Here is a 19,281-nt window from a genome sequence, read left to right on the forward strand (position 1 = left end):
AAAACACATCACTACTAAGTCTTTAAATGAATACATAACTTTATTTAAATAAATGCTTTATCATAACAAAAAAGACAAAGGTTAAAAGAGTACATAAATTACAAGTTGAATAAATATTACACAGTGATATTCACTTTAATAATTTGAGATTTTTTGTCTTTTTTATATTTGTTTCATGAAGAGTTCCAAATGCTGACCATTTCTTGTAACTATCCTCCGGCACCAATGGGTCTTTTTTCACAAGCCAGTTAACACCGCATGTTATTAAGATAACCAATTGATTTTGTCTCGTTTCATCCATAAAAACGTTATGCATTCAGAAAAAAAAGCTGTAGTTACTATTGTAGTATGAACTGTATGAGTCTATAACCAGGTCGGAGACTAGGAATCTGAAGAAGACACTTTAAAATTCAACCTCTCCAACACCTCAATCTAACGCCATACCACAAAGAAAATGTATCGAGAATTTGCACAATTCGCAGCTTGGTTGAAATGTGTCAATTTGTTGATTAGACCTCAAATTATTCAATGCCCTTATCCACATTTTCTTTGAACCAGGATAGCCTTGGCAAATCTTAATTTTGAAAATGCCCAGTTAGACTGCATCATTATGGCTGGCCAAGTACTTCAATAGGCTTCTGATAGACTGCTCTTAAAATGGAAGGCGAACATTGAAGTTGGAGAGGGAGTCAACATCTAAACATCTGCCGCTAGCTGCGTTCCTGTTCCTCAGATTCCCAGGTCTCCTTGTGTCTGTTCCTAACTGTATCTACTGTCATGCGATTGGTGACCCCTCTGGGATGGGGTGGTGTGTGGCTAGGCCCTGAACACGACCCCTGTCCATGGTGCTCTGTCTCTTGCTTTCGCTCTCTCACTCTGTCATTCTTTCTCTCTCACTCTCTGTGTGCTAGAGTCCATGAGAACAGTTAGATCAAAGTGGGACAGTTGTGTGGTTGCTAATGTATGGTACTGTGTGTTATTATCCCCTTTTCCTTATTGGACATTGGTGATGGTCCCAGGCATGGGCCACATAAGCCCCTGTCAACGATTACCCAGAAGGCCTTGCAGAGGCCTGATTCTGAATCACAGTAAATGTTTAGCTTGTTCTGTTTTTATACACAAGCAACACTATTACAGGACATTGTCTGTCGGTATTAATATTGTAGTTGTTTTAAGTTCTGTACAGTAAGTGCAAGCTGCTTTCTTTCAAAGTGGACTGGGGTGGAGGTGGGGAAGGGTGCCAAGCTGCATTGGGTATAGGAGGATCTAGTGATTTGAGATTTGCCACAGGGGCTGAATAGTTCACCTCCATGTAAGAAGGCATTTTGGATGTGAAGGGTAGGAGGGTGTAGTGACTTTTTTCCCACTAATTCTGCCTCATAGTAAATGAGGGTATAAAGCTATAGGCCTGAACGTATTGACCCCATTGTTAGTGTTACAGCATCTCGTTGCTATTATGAGCCATGAAAAACAAGAGTATCCTATCCATCACATCTGTATGTCCAAACGGATAATATTACGTAATGGTTGGTTCACAGACTCAACTGAGGCTGGAGTAAAAGCTCTTTCATTTGTTGTCTGCTGATGGCCTTTCCCCCTGCCTCCCACTCCCTGGCTAGAGTAACTATGACCACTTACGCTGTGGAATAGGATCTGATGGCTAGTAATGCCTTCTACATCTCTTCTCTGACTACTGGGAGAGAGAAGCAGCAGCAGTTTGCTAGTGCTAACTCGGTAACATCACTTGGCTTATATTTTCTGGCAATCGAATACATTGGCAGGCAACTTTGAAAGCAATGTTGTAGCTTATCAGTGCGTTTGAAAATAAGAGACAGAAGCGGTATTCTGGTCTGCCTTGCCCACAGAGAGGGATTAGCAACGGATTCATAATGTTATTGTGACACGATTACAAGGGCTATGTCACATCCTATAGAGTTACCCTTTGTCTGTACTAGACCAAAAACTACTACTCTGGGTCCTCTCAGCACGAGCAGGGTTTCTGTCCCTTAGACAGCTACCACATTGCATTTGCGTCACTATTCAAATGTAGATTTGCATGTAGGAAGGCACTGCGACTTGCACACAGACGGACATAAACTCTTTCAACTGACCCTGTAGGTAGTGTTCAACGATGCCCCCCTTCAGCGGAAGGAAAATTGCTCACCATTTCCAATGCAAGTAATGTTGTGTTGAAAAACAAGTTGTCTAGAAGGAGGGAACAATTTTGGGGTGCGACATGCAAGCAAAGGGGGAAGGATATAGATGGGGTATAGCTTTTTTTTGACTGTCTCATATTCAAATAAGGATGATGTCATGGAACTATTCAAATTGTTTACAGGCTAAAATACACACGTCCTTTTCCAAGCACCAGTACATTGTAGTTGTTGTTTAAAAAAAGAACATTCATTAATCTATAGGTAAAAGTAATACACCAAGGTTACACCGCAGCAGTGTTAGGGGACCACTTGGTTAAGGAACATGGCTCAAAAGTGGGCGGTTGTTACTTCACTGAAGGCAAAGAAAACAGTACAAACAAAACCATACAAGACTACACCCTCGAGCAACTGAGACAAAGAGTAAACATCTAGCCTCACTGGTGAATGCAAGTCTACAACATGCTTTTTCCCCCTCGTTCTCACAATTTTTGTCCAGAATTTAGCAATAAAATGCATTACTGCTGTTAGTTATTGGGGGACTGCATGATTGTTCAGCCACATTCAATATTCTTTAAGTCCAGGTAGTTGGACCAATGGAGTCTTGCTGAGCACAGCTCTGATCAGATGAGAGAATGGGCACTTTGTGGCAGTATTCCCTTCACCAGTAGGGGCAGTGTTCTCCATTAAGTTCTGTGTTACCCTGCATGGCAGTGTCTGTTAACAATAGGCACAGTTGGCATATCAGGCTAGCTACAGAGTTAAAGAGTCACTTACATAGGTTCGTCTGTAATGAGCTGCTTATTATGTCAAACACTCTCCATTTTCCCAGATACATAGGTTTCATAGGCTAGTGGGAGAAATCCATCCTCAAGACTACTTCAAGCACCAGAAATAATGCTTGTTATGTTGTTGTTGTGACAAGACGAAAAGAGAAAGAAAAATGACATTCTTGTGTTAAAGGCTCACTCCCTCTCTCTCTCAAACACACACACACACACACTCAAACACACATACATGCACGCCCACACAAACTTAGTGAAGTTACACATATCCAAGTAGGTTCCCCTATTCATAAGTGCTGTGACAGAACCAAATACCCAAATAGAGTCAACTGTCTCAGAAAGACCCTATCACATGCTTCTTTTTTCTTTTTTGGAAAGCAACCAAACAAAAAAACAAATACCTCTGCCAATAGAAGGTCCAGCTATCTCCTCTGACACCTCAATAGCAATAGATGTGAAAGATCAAAACAGTCCTGTTTATAATCAGCATGCCTTATTTTCGTTTTTTCATCGCTTTTATGTTAGCTTTACATGATACAAAGTTTGGTGCTTACACCCCAGCTTCTATAAAAATATATCAACACAAGTATATATTTTCATGAATCATTAGTGTGGTTCCCAGCTCTTAGTGGGGGAGGGGCCCGAGGGTCAAACAAGGGCTTAAAACCTCCTGGGTTCCGTCTACTAAGAGATGAGCACACAGTCACACACAAAAAAAAAAGAGATTTCAGGTGTCCTTTTTTCAAGCCTGTCCTTTCGTTCATTTGATGGTTTTATTTTTTTTTGTATTGAAAATCTCAAAAAGTGACTGGAGGGCGGAGCAGACAGGCAGGAGGGAAAGGAGGAGGCAGGGCCCTGGGTCAGGTGATCGGGACGAGGTTGGAGCAGCCTATTCACTCATTGTTGATGCTGCTGCTCTCTAGGTCCTTGCATTGGATGTCTCCCCCGCTGTAGTCTGTACCGGGCAGCTGCACGCCATACTTGTCCACGCACCAGCAGATGCCCCGCTTCCTGCCACGAGAGGGTTTGCACTGTGGGAGCGATCAATGTGCAGCAACACAAGGGAGGGAAAGAGAGAATGAGAGAGAGAAAGACATTGTAACAACAAATATTATTTTGGAGCCAATGTGGATCTGAAGAGGCACATCAGTATACAACGGGTCTATGTTAAACCATGAATAAGGATGATGACGGAGGGATGGTTCTCACCTGTTTGCGTTTGAAGAAGCCCTTTCTGTCACAGTTGGGGAGGTACAGGGACAGGGCCATGACACGGGATGTGTCCTTCATTCCCTGGATGATCCCATCCAGCTTCCTCCTGCAAGGACCCTGTGGAGGAATGATACAACTAACATTAGTTCCCAGTGCTAGCTCCATGGGTGGAACAAAATCCTGCACAATCAGTTCTCTCTCCTAGGACCAGAGTTGAAGATGCACACTAGCAAGCATCAGCACAATATTAGCGTTAGACCCCATCTCTCCTACTCTCCACTCTTGTACTTACAAACTCTGGCTCGTGCTTGTCAATGGGGAGTGGGGAGTAGTCCATGGGCCCAATGGAGCGCAGTTTGGCCTGCGCCCGCTTGCGGTCCTTGTCCTTGCGCATGGCCTGGATCTTCTTGCTGTTGATGACGTCCTGCTTGGGGAGGAGCGGCACTTTAGCAGGCTGCAGTTGGTCCTCCATTATTTCGGTTGTCAGGGTGTCCTCGTGTTCCCGAGACTCATGATCTACACATGGAAAAAATATTTGTATCAATGGGTGTGTCATCAACATGAACTAAAACAGCACATACTTGTCATATTACCCCCACCTAAAATGTTCTAACAGCTTTTCCTGCACAAACGAAAATATGGACTCCCAGATGCTTTTCCCAGAGTTTGGGCCACCAAATGTTGCTTTTGCATTGTTTACAAAGGAGGGGTCAGGATCAAGGATCAACAGCTGATAAACTACTGTACCTCCTCCACCACCTCACCCCTCCCCCACCATACAAACAGCCATCATCAACTAATGGAGGTCAAAGGAAAGAAAGTAAACATGTCTGAACGCTGACCAAAAATGACAAAAGCTTATCTCAGTCACTTCTGTATCATGCTGGCTACATGCTTGTCCTTGTCTCCAAGACATCTCTGCAACAAGGTGTGTGGCATTTTGGGTGACACAATGGCTTATTTGGTTGATCATAAGCCATTTTGGCAATAAAATACTTCTCTGGCAATTCTTGCAGACTTTCACATCTCTCACAGATCAGATGTTGATGTCATGGTAACTGAGGATCCATGGCAACTGAAGCCTATGGCAGAGGTGGACACATCGTAGGCTGAACGTACAGTATAATTTCATATCAAGAAACATAACTTAATAATGTAAAATAGCCTGAAGCCAGGCAGAAAGACCAGTGCTCTCCCCCTACCCCATCCCACTCCCCAGGGGGCACTACAGTCCTAGAGGTACATTTGAAGTTCCCACCAGGCTAGAGATTTGGGGTCCTGATCCCTTATCCCCTCTCCTCCAGTCCCTCCTCTGGGCTCAGCCCCCATAAGCCAAGAGCCCTAGCCTGCATGAGGTTCTCTGAGGCCAAAGAGATGAGCGCTCCTCTCCCATCTTTGCTTAGTCTATCGTAAGCACACAAGGCTCTGTTATGGGACTTTGCCAGGCCCCAACTGGTGAGCGGCCGCAGTGCCAGTAGATGACTGGGGTTATATTTATCCAGCAAGGAAACCTACAGGTCATTGCATCGGTGGCAATGAGGAGGGCTGGCCCAACCGCAGTAGTGGTTGAATGTGCAAAGTATTGTTGGGGAGAGACAACCGCAAGATATCGACAGACAGCTGAAGAGGGGGACCATAAAAAATTATTGAAACATAACCACGTTTTAATGTTATCTTAATTAAGTATAGGCTAGTGGTCTGGACTTAGTACATGGCCACCTTGGGGAAAAAAAGAGAGGTATGTGACCACTGAGCGGTATATTCCCGAGAATTGATGTCTGAAGAGTCTGGACACAGCAGGGGTGTCTGGGAGGAGGTGAGTTGGGGGATGAAGGGAGGAGGGTGATTACCGGAATTGGGACCCTGGCTTCTGAACTGCCGTCCTCGCTTTGAAAGTAATCTCACAACTCATGACTTGGCAGGCGTCTCTGTGTTTGGATATGTCCTCGACTCTTCCTGCTCAGACCGCCAGGGCTATAAAACGCTATAAATAAGTATGTCAAATGAGCTTTCCTACGTGCTCGATGACTGGATGCTGGGGGAAGAATCCTTAATTTGATCAGTATTTAAAGTACCACTGATGACAATGCTGCATATATGTGTTTCAAGCCTTCATGAATGATTCTGTGATTTTGCAAACCATTTTCAGGGTTTCAACAAACCGGAGAACGTGTCCCCCTTCCATTTTACAAATGCAACACATCATTGACCTACTTTACATGTGAGATCCCAAACATTTCAGTATCTTCCAGAAAGACTGCTATGTCTCATGATCCATGACATGTATTCACATTCAGCCTAATATGATTTGGGTGGAGAAATATTAGATTGAGAAATGTCAGCACACTGACATCATTGTACTCCAATTACATTAGCAGTAGGATTTGTGAACAAGCTCATTAGCTCAAGTGAGGGATGAGAGTTTGTGTTACTTGTGTGTGTATAAACTTGTGAGGAAATATTGGACGTTATATTGGATGTTCTATTGAAATATGGGATGGTAGAAGTTTGCTTCATATTTGATGGCGAAAATGAACATCCATCAACCGTTTAAATTGATATTATTATTATTACAAAACGTAGTGTTTATTTTACTACATCATACTCCTTGCCCAGAGTAAATAAAGTGCTTTTGTGCTTCCAATTCACAAGCTGTGCCTGCAATTCAACGACATGGAGACAGAATGTACCCATCTTTAGCCAACAATACCCAGAGTGTAGCCTGTTTGCAGACAATGGAGTCTCTCTCTCTCTCTCCCCCGCTCTCTTTTTCTCTCTCACCCTCTCTGTTTCTAAACCACCACATTTGTATTTTCTGAAGTGGGCTCTTCACTGCAGCGGCAAAAACTCAGTTTTTCCATGCTTAGGGTCCCCAGCTTGTAAAGGAGGCTTAGTCGGCCTGTGTTTAAGTACTGAAACACTGCCAGGATGCTGGCCTCCAGCCAAGACAGCACGGTCACATGCAGCCCCCTCCATTAAGCCCAGGCTGACAAGGTATTGGTATCTCTCCCCTTGTTCTCACTAAAGTTTTCATTAAGACAAGAGGAACGGAACAGGCAAAGGAGTTGCAACCGATACACCTCTGTTTAAAAATGTACATGTGTGCGGGGCAATTATGCTTCATGAATATCCCAACTCACTGGGCACACTGCTTGAATCAACATTGTTTCCACATCATTTCAATTAAATTACATTGAAACAACGTGGAATAGATGTTGAATTGACATTGAATTGATGTCTGTGCCCAGTGGGAAGTTTCTTTCAGCCAGGAAGCCTAAGCGTGAACGATAAGCCACTCTTCTTTCAGTTCTTTTTCTCTCTCTCAGCTGGTCTTTATGAGTTCACAGTCATGCAACTTGGGGTGGAAAATGCACCAGAACAATGAGTTGCTCAAATTCTCATTGGCTCACACACCTTACACCACTGAGTGTACCCTAGTCCATGAACTAGCACAGAACACCCTCTGAAATTACACCTTTACAAGATCCTAGGTGTTGAGTAAAGGTGCTGCTAATCCGGGGGTCAGGGGGTATGCGATAGCATAGTGATAACGGAGCAGGAAGTCCTCTGTCATCTTTTAGCCATGATACTGGCCAACCATGGGTCCCTCAGTCTGATTCTGATGCTTAATATTGCAAGGCTTCTGGACAGAGTCCATGGCCTGATATCCATGCTGTTGTAGCATAGAGAAGGAGACATGGAAAAATCTTGCACCATCATTGTAAATAAGAATTTGTTCTTAATTGACCTGCCTGGTAAAATAAAGGGTAAATAAAATACAAATAAAATAAATGGAACATTGCACTTGAGTAATTATATTACAGGTAGGAATACATGATCCAGACCAAGAGCCTGTAGGGATCTAAACAAAATGTACAGTCATTGGAGCACATTGAATTCCACAATGAATGGCCTTAATCATTGGGGCACCACTCAAACACTGAATTGCCCTCCAACACAGCTGGAGGGCAATGCAGTGTAAGAAGAACATGTTGATTTGTTATCAGTAAATAAGATAGTGCCACTATACAGTGCATTCGGAAAGTATTCAGACCCTTTCCCATTTTCCACATTTTGTTACGTTACAGCCTTATCCTAAAATTGATAAAATAAATGTTTATCCTCATCAATCTACACACAATACCCCATAATGACAAAGCGAAAACAGGTTTTTAGAAATGTTTCCACCTAAAAAAAAAGAAGAATAAATACCATATTTACATAAGTATTCAGACCCTTTGCGATGAGACTCGATATTGAGCTCAGGTGCATCCTGTTTCCATTGATCATCCTTGAGATGTTTCTACAACTTAACTGGAGTCCACCTGTGATAAATGAAATTGATTGGACATGATTTGGAAAGGCACACACCTGTCTATATAAGGTCCCACAGTGCATGTTAGAGCAAAAACCAAGTCATGAGGTCGAAGGAATTGTCCGTAGAGCTCCGAGACAGGACTGTGTCGGGGTACCGTACCAAAACATTTCTGCAGCATTGAAGGTCCCCAAGAACACTGTGGCCTCCATCATTCTTAAATGGAAGAAGTTTGGAACCATCAAGACTCTTCCTAGAGCTGGCCACCCGGCCAAACTGAGCAATCGGGGGAGAAAAGCCTTGATCAGGGAGGTGACCAAGAACCCAAAGGTCACTCTGACAGAGCTCCAGAGATCCTCTGTGGAGATGTGAGAACCTTCCAGAAGGAAAACCATCTCTGCAGCACTCCACCAATCAGGACTTTATGGTAGAATGGCCAGATGCAAGCCTCTCCTCTGTAAAAGGCACACGACAGCCTGCTTGGAGTTTGCCAAAAGGCACCTAATGGACTCTTAGACCATGAGAGACAAGATTCTCTGGTCTGATGAAACCAAGATTGAACTCTTTGGCCTGAATGCCAAGCATCACGTCTGGAGGAAACCTGACACCATCCCTAGAGTGAAGCATGGTGGTGGCAGCATCATGCTGTAGGTATGTTTTTCAGCGGCAGGGACTGGGAGACTATTCAGAATCGAGGGAAAGATGAACGGAGCAAAGTACAGAGAGATCCTTTATGAAAACCTGCCCCAGAGCACTCAAACTGGGGCGAAAGTTACCTTCCAACAGGACAACGACCCTAAGCACACAGCCAAGACAACACAGGAGTGGCTTCGGGACAAGTCTCTGAATGTCCTGGAGTGGCCCAGCCAGAGCCCGGACTTGAACCCGATCAAACATCTCTGGAGAGACCTGAAAATAGCTGTGCAGTGACGCTCCCCATCCAACCTGACAGAGCTTGAGAGGATCTGCAGAGAAGAATGGGAGAAACTCCCCAAATACAGGTGTGCCGAACTTGTAGCATCATATCCAAGAAGACTCGAGGCTGTAATCGCTGCCAAAGCTGCTTCAACCAAGTACTGAGTAAAGGGTCTGAATACTTATTTTATATTTTTTATACATTTGCAAACATTTCTAAAAACCTGTTTTTGCTTTGTCATTATCGGGTAATGTGTGAAGATTGATTTTAATCCATTTTTGAATAAGGCTGTAACGTAACAAAATGCGGGAAAAGTCAAGGTGTCTGAATACTTTCCGAATGCACTGTAAGTGCTGGTGGATAGTCAAATCGTAGTCATGTAAAACTTATCCAGAATTACATTATTTCCATACACTTTATTGACACGTTTAGATGGCTACTACCAGTCAAAGCAGAGGGACAAAGGATTCAGAGGGGAAATTTAGCAATGTCTTTAGCGCTTTTCTTTCCGCTTTAAATAAAAATGCTGGACCTCATTATAAAAAGTGTAATCATATTCAGGTGGTATCATTATTAACACACCCTTTTGTACTGCTAAATGACAGCTTTGGTTGGACAAGGAGACCATGCTACTGCTTTGTTCATTACAGTATGTATTGTTGGTTCCTGTTTTGAACCTTGTATCTGGGCCGTACAATTGCAGTCTCCTCTGGCACTGAATTCAATCTCAATCAGCAACTTACAGGAAATAACTTTTTCTAAGGTACAATGTGCAACAAATATGTATAGTGCAAAAAAAAAAACAAGAGCTAAAAATAGCAGCAAATAGCAGCAGGAACAATTCAGGGATTGAAAATTAAAGGAACACTTGTTCCGTAGGGATGAGAGTCCCTTCCAAGTAGGGCATAGATAGACCCCACTCCCCCTCTCGCAACTGCTGCACCAAAGACATTTCTCCTTTGAGGTAAAATTGTATGTTCGACAGCAGTTGAAAGCACACTATCGCGATGCTACATGCCGCTGCTCTCCTGCGCAAGCCTAATTTTAGTCTTGAGGTCTCATTACACATCTGAGTTTAGTTTTTTTGACAAGCCACATGGACAGACGCTGCCTTTTTCTGGGTCAACCTTCACCACTACACAATTGCTGGGTGTGACATAATCCCCGGGGGCAGAGGCTGCTACTTTGGCTCGCCATGAACGTTCTCTGTCCACTGTCCAAAGCTCAACTTCAGACACTGAGGCCAGAGATGAAGATGAAAATGACAAAATCCACATTTTGGAGCTGAAACTGGCACCAAAGTTGCAGACAAAAGATAAGGACCTCTATTGTTCCCGTTCTGCAAAGAAACTTGAGGCAGGCTTTTTTGTTGAGCTCATTACAGTGACTTTCAACAAGTTAGGTTCTTCTGTGGGAAGTGATTAGTTGATTTTGAGCCCAATAACATCCTTATGCTGTCCTGGGTCGTGTCCAGTAGGGAGAAAATGTATTGAAACAGGGTGAAAAGGAAAGTACTAAACAATCATTTTCATTGTTTGTTGCAGAACTTTTGGTGTTCTCTACTGAGCATGACCCTGGAGTTGGAGCGGTAAATGGTGGCAGCGTTGGGGTTAACAGGGCTTACACAGTTTAGGTCAGATCACGCCGGTTTAAAAGCTAGCATGTGGATGTCACTACCTTTGGAGTCACATGTTTCTAATAGAGGAGACTACTGTGTGAGCTGATTCTCTCCACAGCTGTTACCCACTAGCCTTCCAGGTGTAAGTGACAAATGCTAGACTGATTGCTATAAAACTTTATTGGAAGAACTCATTCAAGCGTGCCAACTCCAAAGTAGGTTCTTTAGCTTTAACACTGTGCATGGGAACAATGCCATAGCTTGAGCATAGAGCATGTTTGCGTGTTATTTTGGAGAACATTACATTAGCAATTGGTTTCCCATGATTAACACTTGCAATGGCACAGCATTCTAGAAAACCAGAACCTACACCAAAGAAGACTACATATTGTACGCCGAAGACGGCATGTCATTGATAAACTGTTTCACATCGGATGAGGTTGGTTATATTTAGCATTCAACAACATCCAGTTCTGTGAGGAGGGGGTTCATGGTGAGTGAGTTGTAAAATCCCCGTCAGCAATGGTCTTCTCCCTATGACCTAGCAATGTAACAATCAAAAAGTTGGGGCCATCTCTGAGTCAACTGAACTGTCCATAAAGGATAGAGCCATTTGTGTGCAATGTCTACAGTACAGTAAGTGTTCAAGTAGACCATTTATAGTAGATAGGCCAACCAAGATGCCTAACACAAACGTGTATTGTCAGTGGACTCTCTGTTGGAGGAGACTGGCTTGTCTGATGTAAAATAAAAATGAAAGGATGTTTTCTCGATTAGGTAATATAACAATGCAGTAGGGATGTGCAACGTCAACTAGCCCATACTGGCATTCTGTTGGTCTGTCTGATCAGTTCAGACGAGGAAAATTGGTGTGGAAATACTTGAAGTTGACCCTGCTACCGTAAAATATGTTCTTTACATGGCTGGGGCTGTATTTTATCTGTAAAAGAGAAGGGATAAAGAAAACTAAATCTTCCCCCTAGTTCTAGCCTTTAAAACAACAGAGCCACAAATCACTTGACACATGGATTAAGTTGTCAAGCTAAGGGAGTAAACTTAATTTATAATAAAGGTTACATGGAGAAAATCGGACCTCTCTGAAATGAAAATGGATTACCCTTCCTTGAGCAAAATATATTTGACCTAAACCCTCCCTTAACGCTTGAACAAAAAAACAGGTAACCCTCCCCTATACCCCAAATAATAATTAAAATAGCAGAGAACATGTCTACCGTTTACCCTGGACAAGAGTAGGGGTGGAAAGATCTCCTTTATTACAAAGCAATGCATGAATCTATGATTGTATTTGCAGGTCTGAGAAAAAGTTGCATTTTATCAAAATGTAATGCAATTCTACGTCATTTGACATATTAGCAGAATACCACACATATTACAGGCTAAGAATAGACAGAGCGGTAGGCCTATGTGTTCATCTGATCATATTACTCCAATGCCATCAGTGTGTCTTGTTTGCAATGAAACTGTCCTTGTTCGCAAATAATTACATCTGAGACATCATTAGGAATCTGAGCATGGTACTTTCAAAAGTTAGGCCTACCTTTCCACCCCAGACAGAGTAGGCCTACCAACTGCTGGCTACTCTTCTTTCGTGGCTTAACCCAACAAGATAACAAGTGTTTCCCTAAAAGCTGTCTGGGTTTAAACATCTTCTATTGTATAGAAAGTGAATAGCTTAATCAATTGGTAGTGACAGAATTAGATTACTTCCCAAGCAAACTCTATTTATTGTCTCCTCGGCCATAAAAGGTTGTAGCTCAGCCTCTGAATGTCAAAGCAACAAAACGATGAGAGTCACCTCTTTCCCACAGATTTTACAGCTTGTTTCTAGCATAAAGGATCACGGACCAAAGCGCTGTTATAGATCACGTTATATAATCGAATCTGTTTTATTTTCTTCAGAATCTTAAGCTAACAAGGGGTAGGCCTTTGATTTTTGCCATTTTCTTTAATAAAAAGGTAGGACTATGGCATACACTCTCATACCCCCTTAATTCAAGTCTTGGTTTTAACTTAACAGCCCTTCACTGACACGGGCGTAGGCTATTTAAAGAGTGCATTGTGGTCGAAGGAATTTACCGACAAATCTATGGATATAGCAGCCTATAGCAACATTTTCTAAAATAGGAAGCAATAGGCTCCAACACAAAGCCCTTTTGTTGTTAGTAACGTCTAATTAAAATGAAGATGGTTTAAATGAATTATGCCTATTCGAATACGCCTACTTTCAGCACCATGAGCTGTCCATTTCCGATTGATTGTGCCACAGCTGATGTTTCGAGTTTCAGCACCACAATGTAAATTACTTGAATCTGGCTTATTGTGAGGTCAATAGCTCTGATAAATACATCATGGCAACAAACATGTTGTTGTTAATAAAATCTATTATAGTAGTAGCAAGCTATCGAAGTTACACTCCGGTCCTCCTAATCTTCGTGCTCTCCTTCTCAAACTGAACCGAACATAGGCTATAGGCTAGTCTGCGTACAAGATAGTGATTTTTTTTAGGCTAGGCCTAATCAAAAAAATGTATAATCTGAGGAAGCTTTTGACTCTCCTCCTGAACTGCCACCATAGGCCTACACAGCGCAGCCATTGGTTAGGTAGCACACAAAAATGTATTTGATCAGCTAGAGCAGAGCAGGCTGGGGCTCAGGGTTGGACTGAGCAGTGTGTCATGCACCCTAGTTTAATTTACACCATCCCGCAATCTTCGAAATTTTAACTTTGCTATGTGCTTCTCCGAGCATGCACTTCGTAGCTTATAGCCTATGGATCATTTGATTGAGACTACACTAAATATCCTGTAGGCACACTTGATATTGCGCGCCCAGCGGAGAATCAGAGATGAGGTGCGGCATTCGGACACACAACGATATATAGCCTAATAAACAACTAATTCTAAAACACATCCATGACAAATTACATGACCCTCCCTTGGACTAGATTGAAAAAAAAGGCTAAAACCTCCCCTTGACAGAAATTTTTAAACCATGGCCCTCCCCCATTTTCCTCCAGGTAACTGTTCTGTAAATTTGGATCCATCCCTAACACCACAGTTAGGGTGCGAGCATTTGTTTTGTGCCATAGTCATTGTAAATTGTGTTAACAAGGACAGGTGACCAACAACTGGCTTCTTCGCATTGGCTTGTGATTGCACTAAAACGTGCAAATGTACCACCAAGGCAACAAAAAAATCTTGGATCACAAACACAAACTCCACATTTTCTGTTCTTTTGGTCTTTGGCAGAAGCTGCATTTGTGTTGATGCTGTGCTTATAAAGCACAACGTGCTTGTTCATGTGCAAGTCAAGCTTTCTAGATTTGTACGCTCTCTTTAATCATCTTCTTGTTTCTTGGCAAAGAGCAATCTGTTCAAACATAAGGCTCTTTCACAAGCTCAAAGAGCAAGGGGCCTTCTGCCATGGAGTCATATCTGTTGGCAGGAGTTCCAGGATCCTATTCTTCTGGGCTAACACAGTGCACTGAGAGGCCAGCAACACAAACCAGCCTCCTATGCCCAGCCATCAGAGCTAAGCACCATTTCCTTGGAACACAACCCTCTCAACAAAAGAGGATGACACCAGACTTATGCAGAGATGAGAACGAAACAACAGAGTCGTGTGTAGTTTGGCAACATTGTATTACAGTGTTATACCCATGTCATGCCAATACATTTGTGAGAGAGAAATACATAGATAATTCAATGTCATTCTCTCTCTTCAAGATACATATCCTGATCTGGCAGTCCCACTTTAAACAAACTACAACTTATGAAGACCTTACATATGCTATATATAGCCTTTATAATGTGTATATTGTTTAAAGTGGGTCCACTTTTCTTGCTAGGATGCTGTAGAATTGCATGAATGCAGCCGAGAGATGGAAGCTATTGGGTCCCCTGAGGATCTGTCTTTGGACACTTGACCTGTCCTCTCTCTGTCTGCCTTGCTCAGCTGGTCAGAGCAGGTTGAAACCCTACCCAGCAGGAAACCAAAGGCTTGTGTCTAATTCCAATCGTAGCCCTTGATAGACAGCCCTTCAGAGAAGAGCAGCCGGAGGCATTCTGCTGAATCACTGTGCTGTGCTTGAGCGCCCACACTGCCTAACCAGGGGCAGGAAAACGGACGCACTCCGGTTACCACCCAGTGCCAAAGGAGAAGTCTATGTTCACACACATACACAAATGCACGCACAAACGCCTGCACACACACACATACACCCACCCACCCACAGGCTTTACACAGAGTGCGTGTTGGAATTCAATCTCCTAGATCAGAGTGACACTTATAGCTAGACAAAAGTACTTGGGTTTATTTCAGTTATAGCTGCAAGTATTCGTTGGATGTTATGTATAGCCTTGCTGCCATTACTACAGACAATGGTGACCTCTTGAATGGTCTGAATTCCATTCTAATGTTGTTTAATGCATGTCCTCCAAGGGAGTTACATGTAGGGTGTATCCAAAGCCCAGGTCTTTCAACCTGGCCAACCGAAGAATAAACCAATAGCATTAATCAAATGTAGCTTGTCACCAAAACTTGTATGTAGCCTAATATAGTTTGCCAACAACTGAAAATCTAAATCTTGAATCATCTAATAACATGTGTCCATCTCTGACCTCTAAATGTTGATGTTTGGTTAATTTATACCTAACTTCTCTTGCCCGTGCACACACACATTTAAGAATTAGAAGTGCGCACAGACTACACACACAAAAATACACACACACATATCATCAGATGTAATATTTGAGCAGTAATCCGACTCTCAACACCACCCACAGAGACTAAACCTAAATTCAGTTTTCAAAAGATCTGTAGCCTCAAGAGCAGAGCCCTCTTCAATCAATTAGGCTACAATAAGAAGAACCCGATACTATATGTTGGAAAATATGTATTTACTTCAGGGTGGCAATTGTGTTTGTGAGAAATGCAAGTGTCTTACACAGTGAAAATGGATATAACAAATTTCCAGAGAAAAAAAGAATAGCAGCAATTAGTATTACCACATACAATATGTTCTCACGTGAGAAAGAGAGCACAAGAACAGAAGTCCAGGCAGGCACTGCGACAGGGGAGGGACACAGCCATGTAGATAAGCATGAAGAGGAACGCTTTAAGTCAGTCTACCATACTGTATTCATAACAAGCTCCATACAGCGACTGCAAATTAGAGCAGGGTTTCCCAAACTCTGTCCTGGCTGTGCTGCTCTCTAACTCAGGGTTTCCCAAAGTTAATAATCCTGCAGCAACAGGACATGTGAATTATTACGTGGATTATAATTAATGGACATTTTTGTAGGGGTTGATACATTTTTCGTAAGGGAAAATCAATTCTGAAATTTCAAAGACGAAATGACAAACTTCAGAAGCCGTTTTAAACCCCAAAAACACTACAAGCATTACATTTCCTGCAATGCAGGACAGTTCTCCTGCAACAGAGTGATCAAATTAAGATCCTACATCTGTATGCTATAGCACATGTATTCTGTGCATGTGCTGTTATTGTGGCATGTGATGAATCCGACTGTGTGCAATTTAATAACGACCCAGATTCACAATTAAGCCTGCCGCAATCTCTGACAAATCGGACCGTTTGCTCATAGGAGCCACTCATGCATGCTATGCAGTTATTTCAAACGTGGATTCCAAAACGTCAGTGTGCTAATAGAATTGCTCACAATAGCATTACTTTACAAAACTGAAACATCATGCAAGCTCGTTTGCGAGGTTTTTAGCGAGGGGTCATGGAAGCACCAAATGAAAAGTGCTGCTAAAAACGAACCAAAAGTCTATAATGCAGTTTACCGGGGCCGGTATAGCTGGAACTGAATTTCAACTCTGCGACAATAATCAGGCTGTTGTATTTAACACAGCCCCCTTGGATCCCCTAAGCACACGCATTCATTGCGCCTTCTTACCTATGGGTGGATGGAGGGGTTTGTATCCTTTCTCGTTTGTGCACATTCCCCTGCCATGGAGAAGCGCGTGGAGTGGCTTCTCTTCTCCATTTCGCGGCAAGCAGCGCAAGCCATGGGTGCATGTTCCGGTGTAAACGCCGCACGCCTGACCTTCCGATAAGGCGCAGGTTAGGCAGCAACCGCAGCCCGGCTCCTTCACGAGTTGACAACCGACGGGGACTGGGGGGCACATAGAGAGCGCCTTCTGGTCGCACGGCTCGCAGGGCACATATGAGCCCAAGCACCCAGATAGCCCCAGGACAAATGTCACCAGTAGACAAAAACTGAGAAACATATTCGTCTCGCAATTGTTAAACCTCAAATGTGAAACGAATTGACCGACAATGCCCGTGGGTTAAATGATCCGATTTATAAAGCAAAAAATAATAAAAAATGTCCGCATCCAAATGTATAGTGTTTTCAGCACTCCAGTTTAAATAAACTGAAAAAAAAGATTGTTTGTATTTACAAATAAAAGTATTCACAGAACAAGTCAAAAAATCATGAAAAGACTACACTTCGGGATGCAATGTTTTTCTTAATTGACAGAATTGATGTCCTCTCACGGTGCAATGCAATTCTTTGTACAAAACCTGGACCTTTCCCCCTTTGAAACCGATTCCAATACTTTCCCCTGCAGAGAAGTTTCTTGAGCAGACTGATCAACTTCAGGCCAGGCTTGCCTTTTTAAAATCAGCCAAACCCCTAACTATGAATACGCCTAACAGCAGGGAAGGGAGGCGCACTTGTTCCAGGTCTTGGCAAGTGGCCAACCTTTTACAGCAATAGGATCAGTCTTTCACGCTGAACGATGAGTAATGCCAAGTGCGAGGAGCAACACAAGAAACCAACGCAACCTCAATCAAAACAGATCTTTTTAAACACTTCATCTGGAGGCATAATTACAATCCACGGTTACTGAATACGTGCTTTTGCTAATCGAGCAAACACTCCTTTCTTACCCCTAAATGTTTTCCACCCCGTCTCAAGCGGTGCACATCGATTGACTTAAAGAAAAGAAGCTTACGCACGAAGCTAAGAGCAAAACGAATGGAAAACCAGTTTGCTTAAATCATAGTTGCATTATACACAGAATTGGTCAAATGCATGATCATGACAGAATACACCACTGTGAGGCATCAACTACAGTACTTTGGCTCCAATCTGTCGGGGTGAGAACCGGTATGAGCTGACACATACCCATCAATGTCAGTCTGGCTCCAAACTGCCCGGTGGTTGATGCTTCTAGGCCGGATCAGCTCTTAGTGACATGTTGTGCTGTTTGTATCGTATGTTTTACATTTTGTAATGGTGGATTGACTGCTGCTTCTTTCTTGGCCAGGTGTCCCTTGCAAAAGCGATGAAGTGTCACAATGGGTCATTTTCCTGGTTAAATACAACATATGTATATATAAAAGTGCTACATTCTGCGTAAACGAAGTATGTGAATAGGCCTTTACTATAATGAAAATACATGCACTGTATTTTTTTGTAGGCTACTGTAAGCATTATCAGGGACAATATCGTAGTTGGTATAGAGAGTGGAGGGGTAATGAAATCAGTGTTTATTGTCATAGCTAATCAACATTACATTTCTCAAATATGTTGTAGAAATGTGTTAAATCACAGTCAAATCATGCTGTTGTAAAAAAATTAAAATAATTATGCTTAGACCCAGTAGATCTTGACGAATATATGGCAACAATCAGGCAATGCTTGAAGACTGTCTAAGATCATCTCTGTTTTGTATTTAGATAACGCTGGCTGTGGATGCCTATTTCACTCTAAAAATAGGCATACTTTAAAGCCTGCACCTGTTCTCTCCATTGGACACCATTTCTGATACAAAGGTAGCCAACTGACTGATTTAAATACATGCATGCCTCTCAGTGTGTGTGTGTGTGTGTGTGTGTGTGTGTGTGTGTGTGTGTGTGTGTGTGGGCGTGAGCGCGGTTTGTCTGCGTGTTACTCTCTCAGAGGGAGTAGAATATAATGGCTCAGACCCTGATGCGTAATAGCCTGACATCTTCAATTCAACATGGGACCATCATTTGTTGTTCTCCTTTCACAGACTCTGGCTAAGTGAAGCCTGCTATCTTTTTTTCTGTATTTGAAAACATTCTATCTCATTCAATTGTTCATCTCCAGTTAGTGGGAGATTCTTGCTGCAGCCTTGATTTAGCTCAGGCAGTTTGACAGTTGACCACTAGAAGGAGCTGTTGCCAATGACAAGAGCTCACTATGGGAGTTCCCACAAATAATCAACCATCAGCTTCATCGTTGAAAGTTCACGACCACTGTG

The 19,281-nt window shown here is 42.7% G+C and overlaps 1 protein-coding gene across 1 annotated transcript; it reads right to left on the reverse strand.

Annotated features, from left to right (window-relative positions):
* Positions 1-21: 21 nt before the first annotated feature.
* Positions 22-17,650, reverse strand: igfbp5b (insulin-like growth factor binding protein 5b). The gene is made up of 4 exons (XM_029703052.1): positions 16,941-17,650; positions 4,443-4,666; positions 4,148-4,267; positions 22-3,969 (listed from the first exon to the last, which is right to left on the reverse strand). The coding sequence occupies exons 1-4, from the start codon at positions 17,272-17,274 to the stop codon at positions 3,832-3,834; spliced, it is 816 nt and encodes a 271-aa protein (XP_029558912.1). The 5' UTR covers positions 17,275-17,650; the 3' UTR covers positions 22-3,831.
* Positions 17,651-19,281: the final 1,631 nt, after the last annotated feature.

Source organism: Salmo trutta, chromosome 20 (assembly GCF_901001165.1).
Source record: "Salmo trutta chromosome 20, fSalTru1.1, whole genome shotgun sequence".
In the NCBI taxonomy this organism is placed as follows: domain Eukaryota; kingdom Metazoa; phylum Chordata; class Actinopteri; order Salmoniformes; family Salmonidae; genus Salmo; species Salmo trutta.

Bases quoted from the DNA above. Each gene is read 5' to 3' on its own strand.
- igfbp5b (XM_029703052.1), bottom strand. From the start codon at position 17,274: ATGTTTCTCAGTTTTTGTCTACTGGTGACATTTGTCCTGGGGCTATCT. The intron at 4,268-4,442 runs GTAAGTACAAGA...ATTCCTCCACAG, and splicing joins ACAAGCACGAGCCAGAGTTT to GGTCCTTGCAGGAGGAAGCT. The intron at 3,970-4,147 runs GTGAGAACCATC...TCGCTCCCACAG, and splicing joins GCTTCTTCAAACGCAAACAG to TGCAAACCCTCTCGTGGCAG.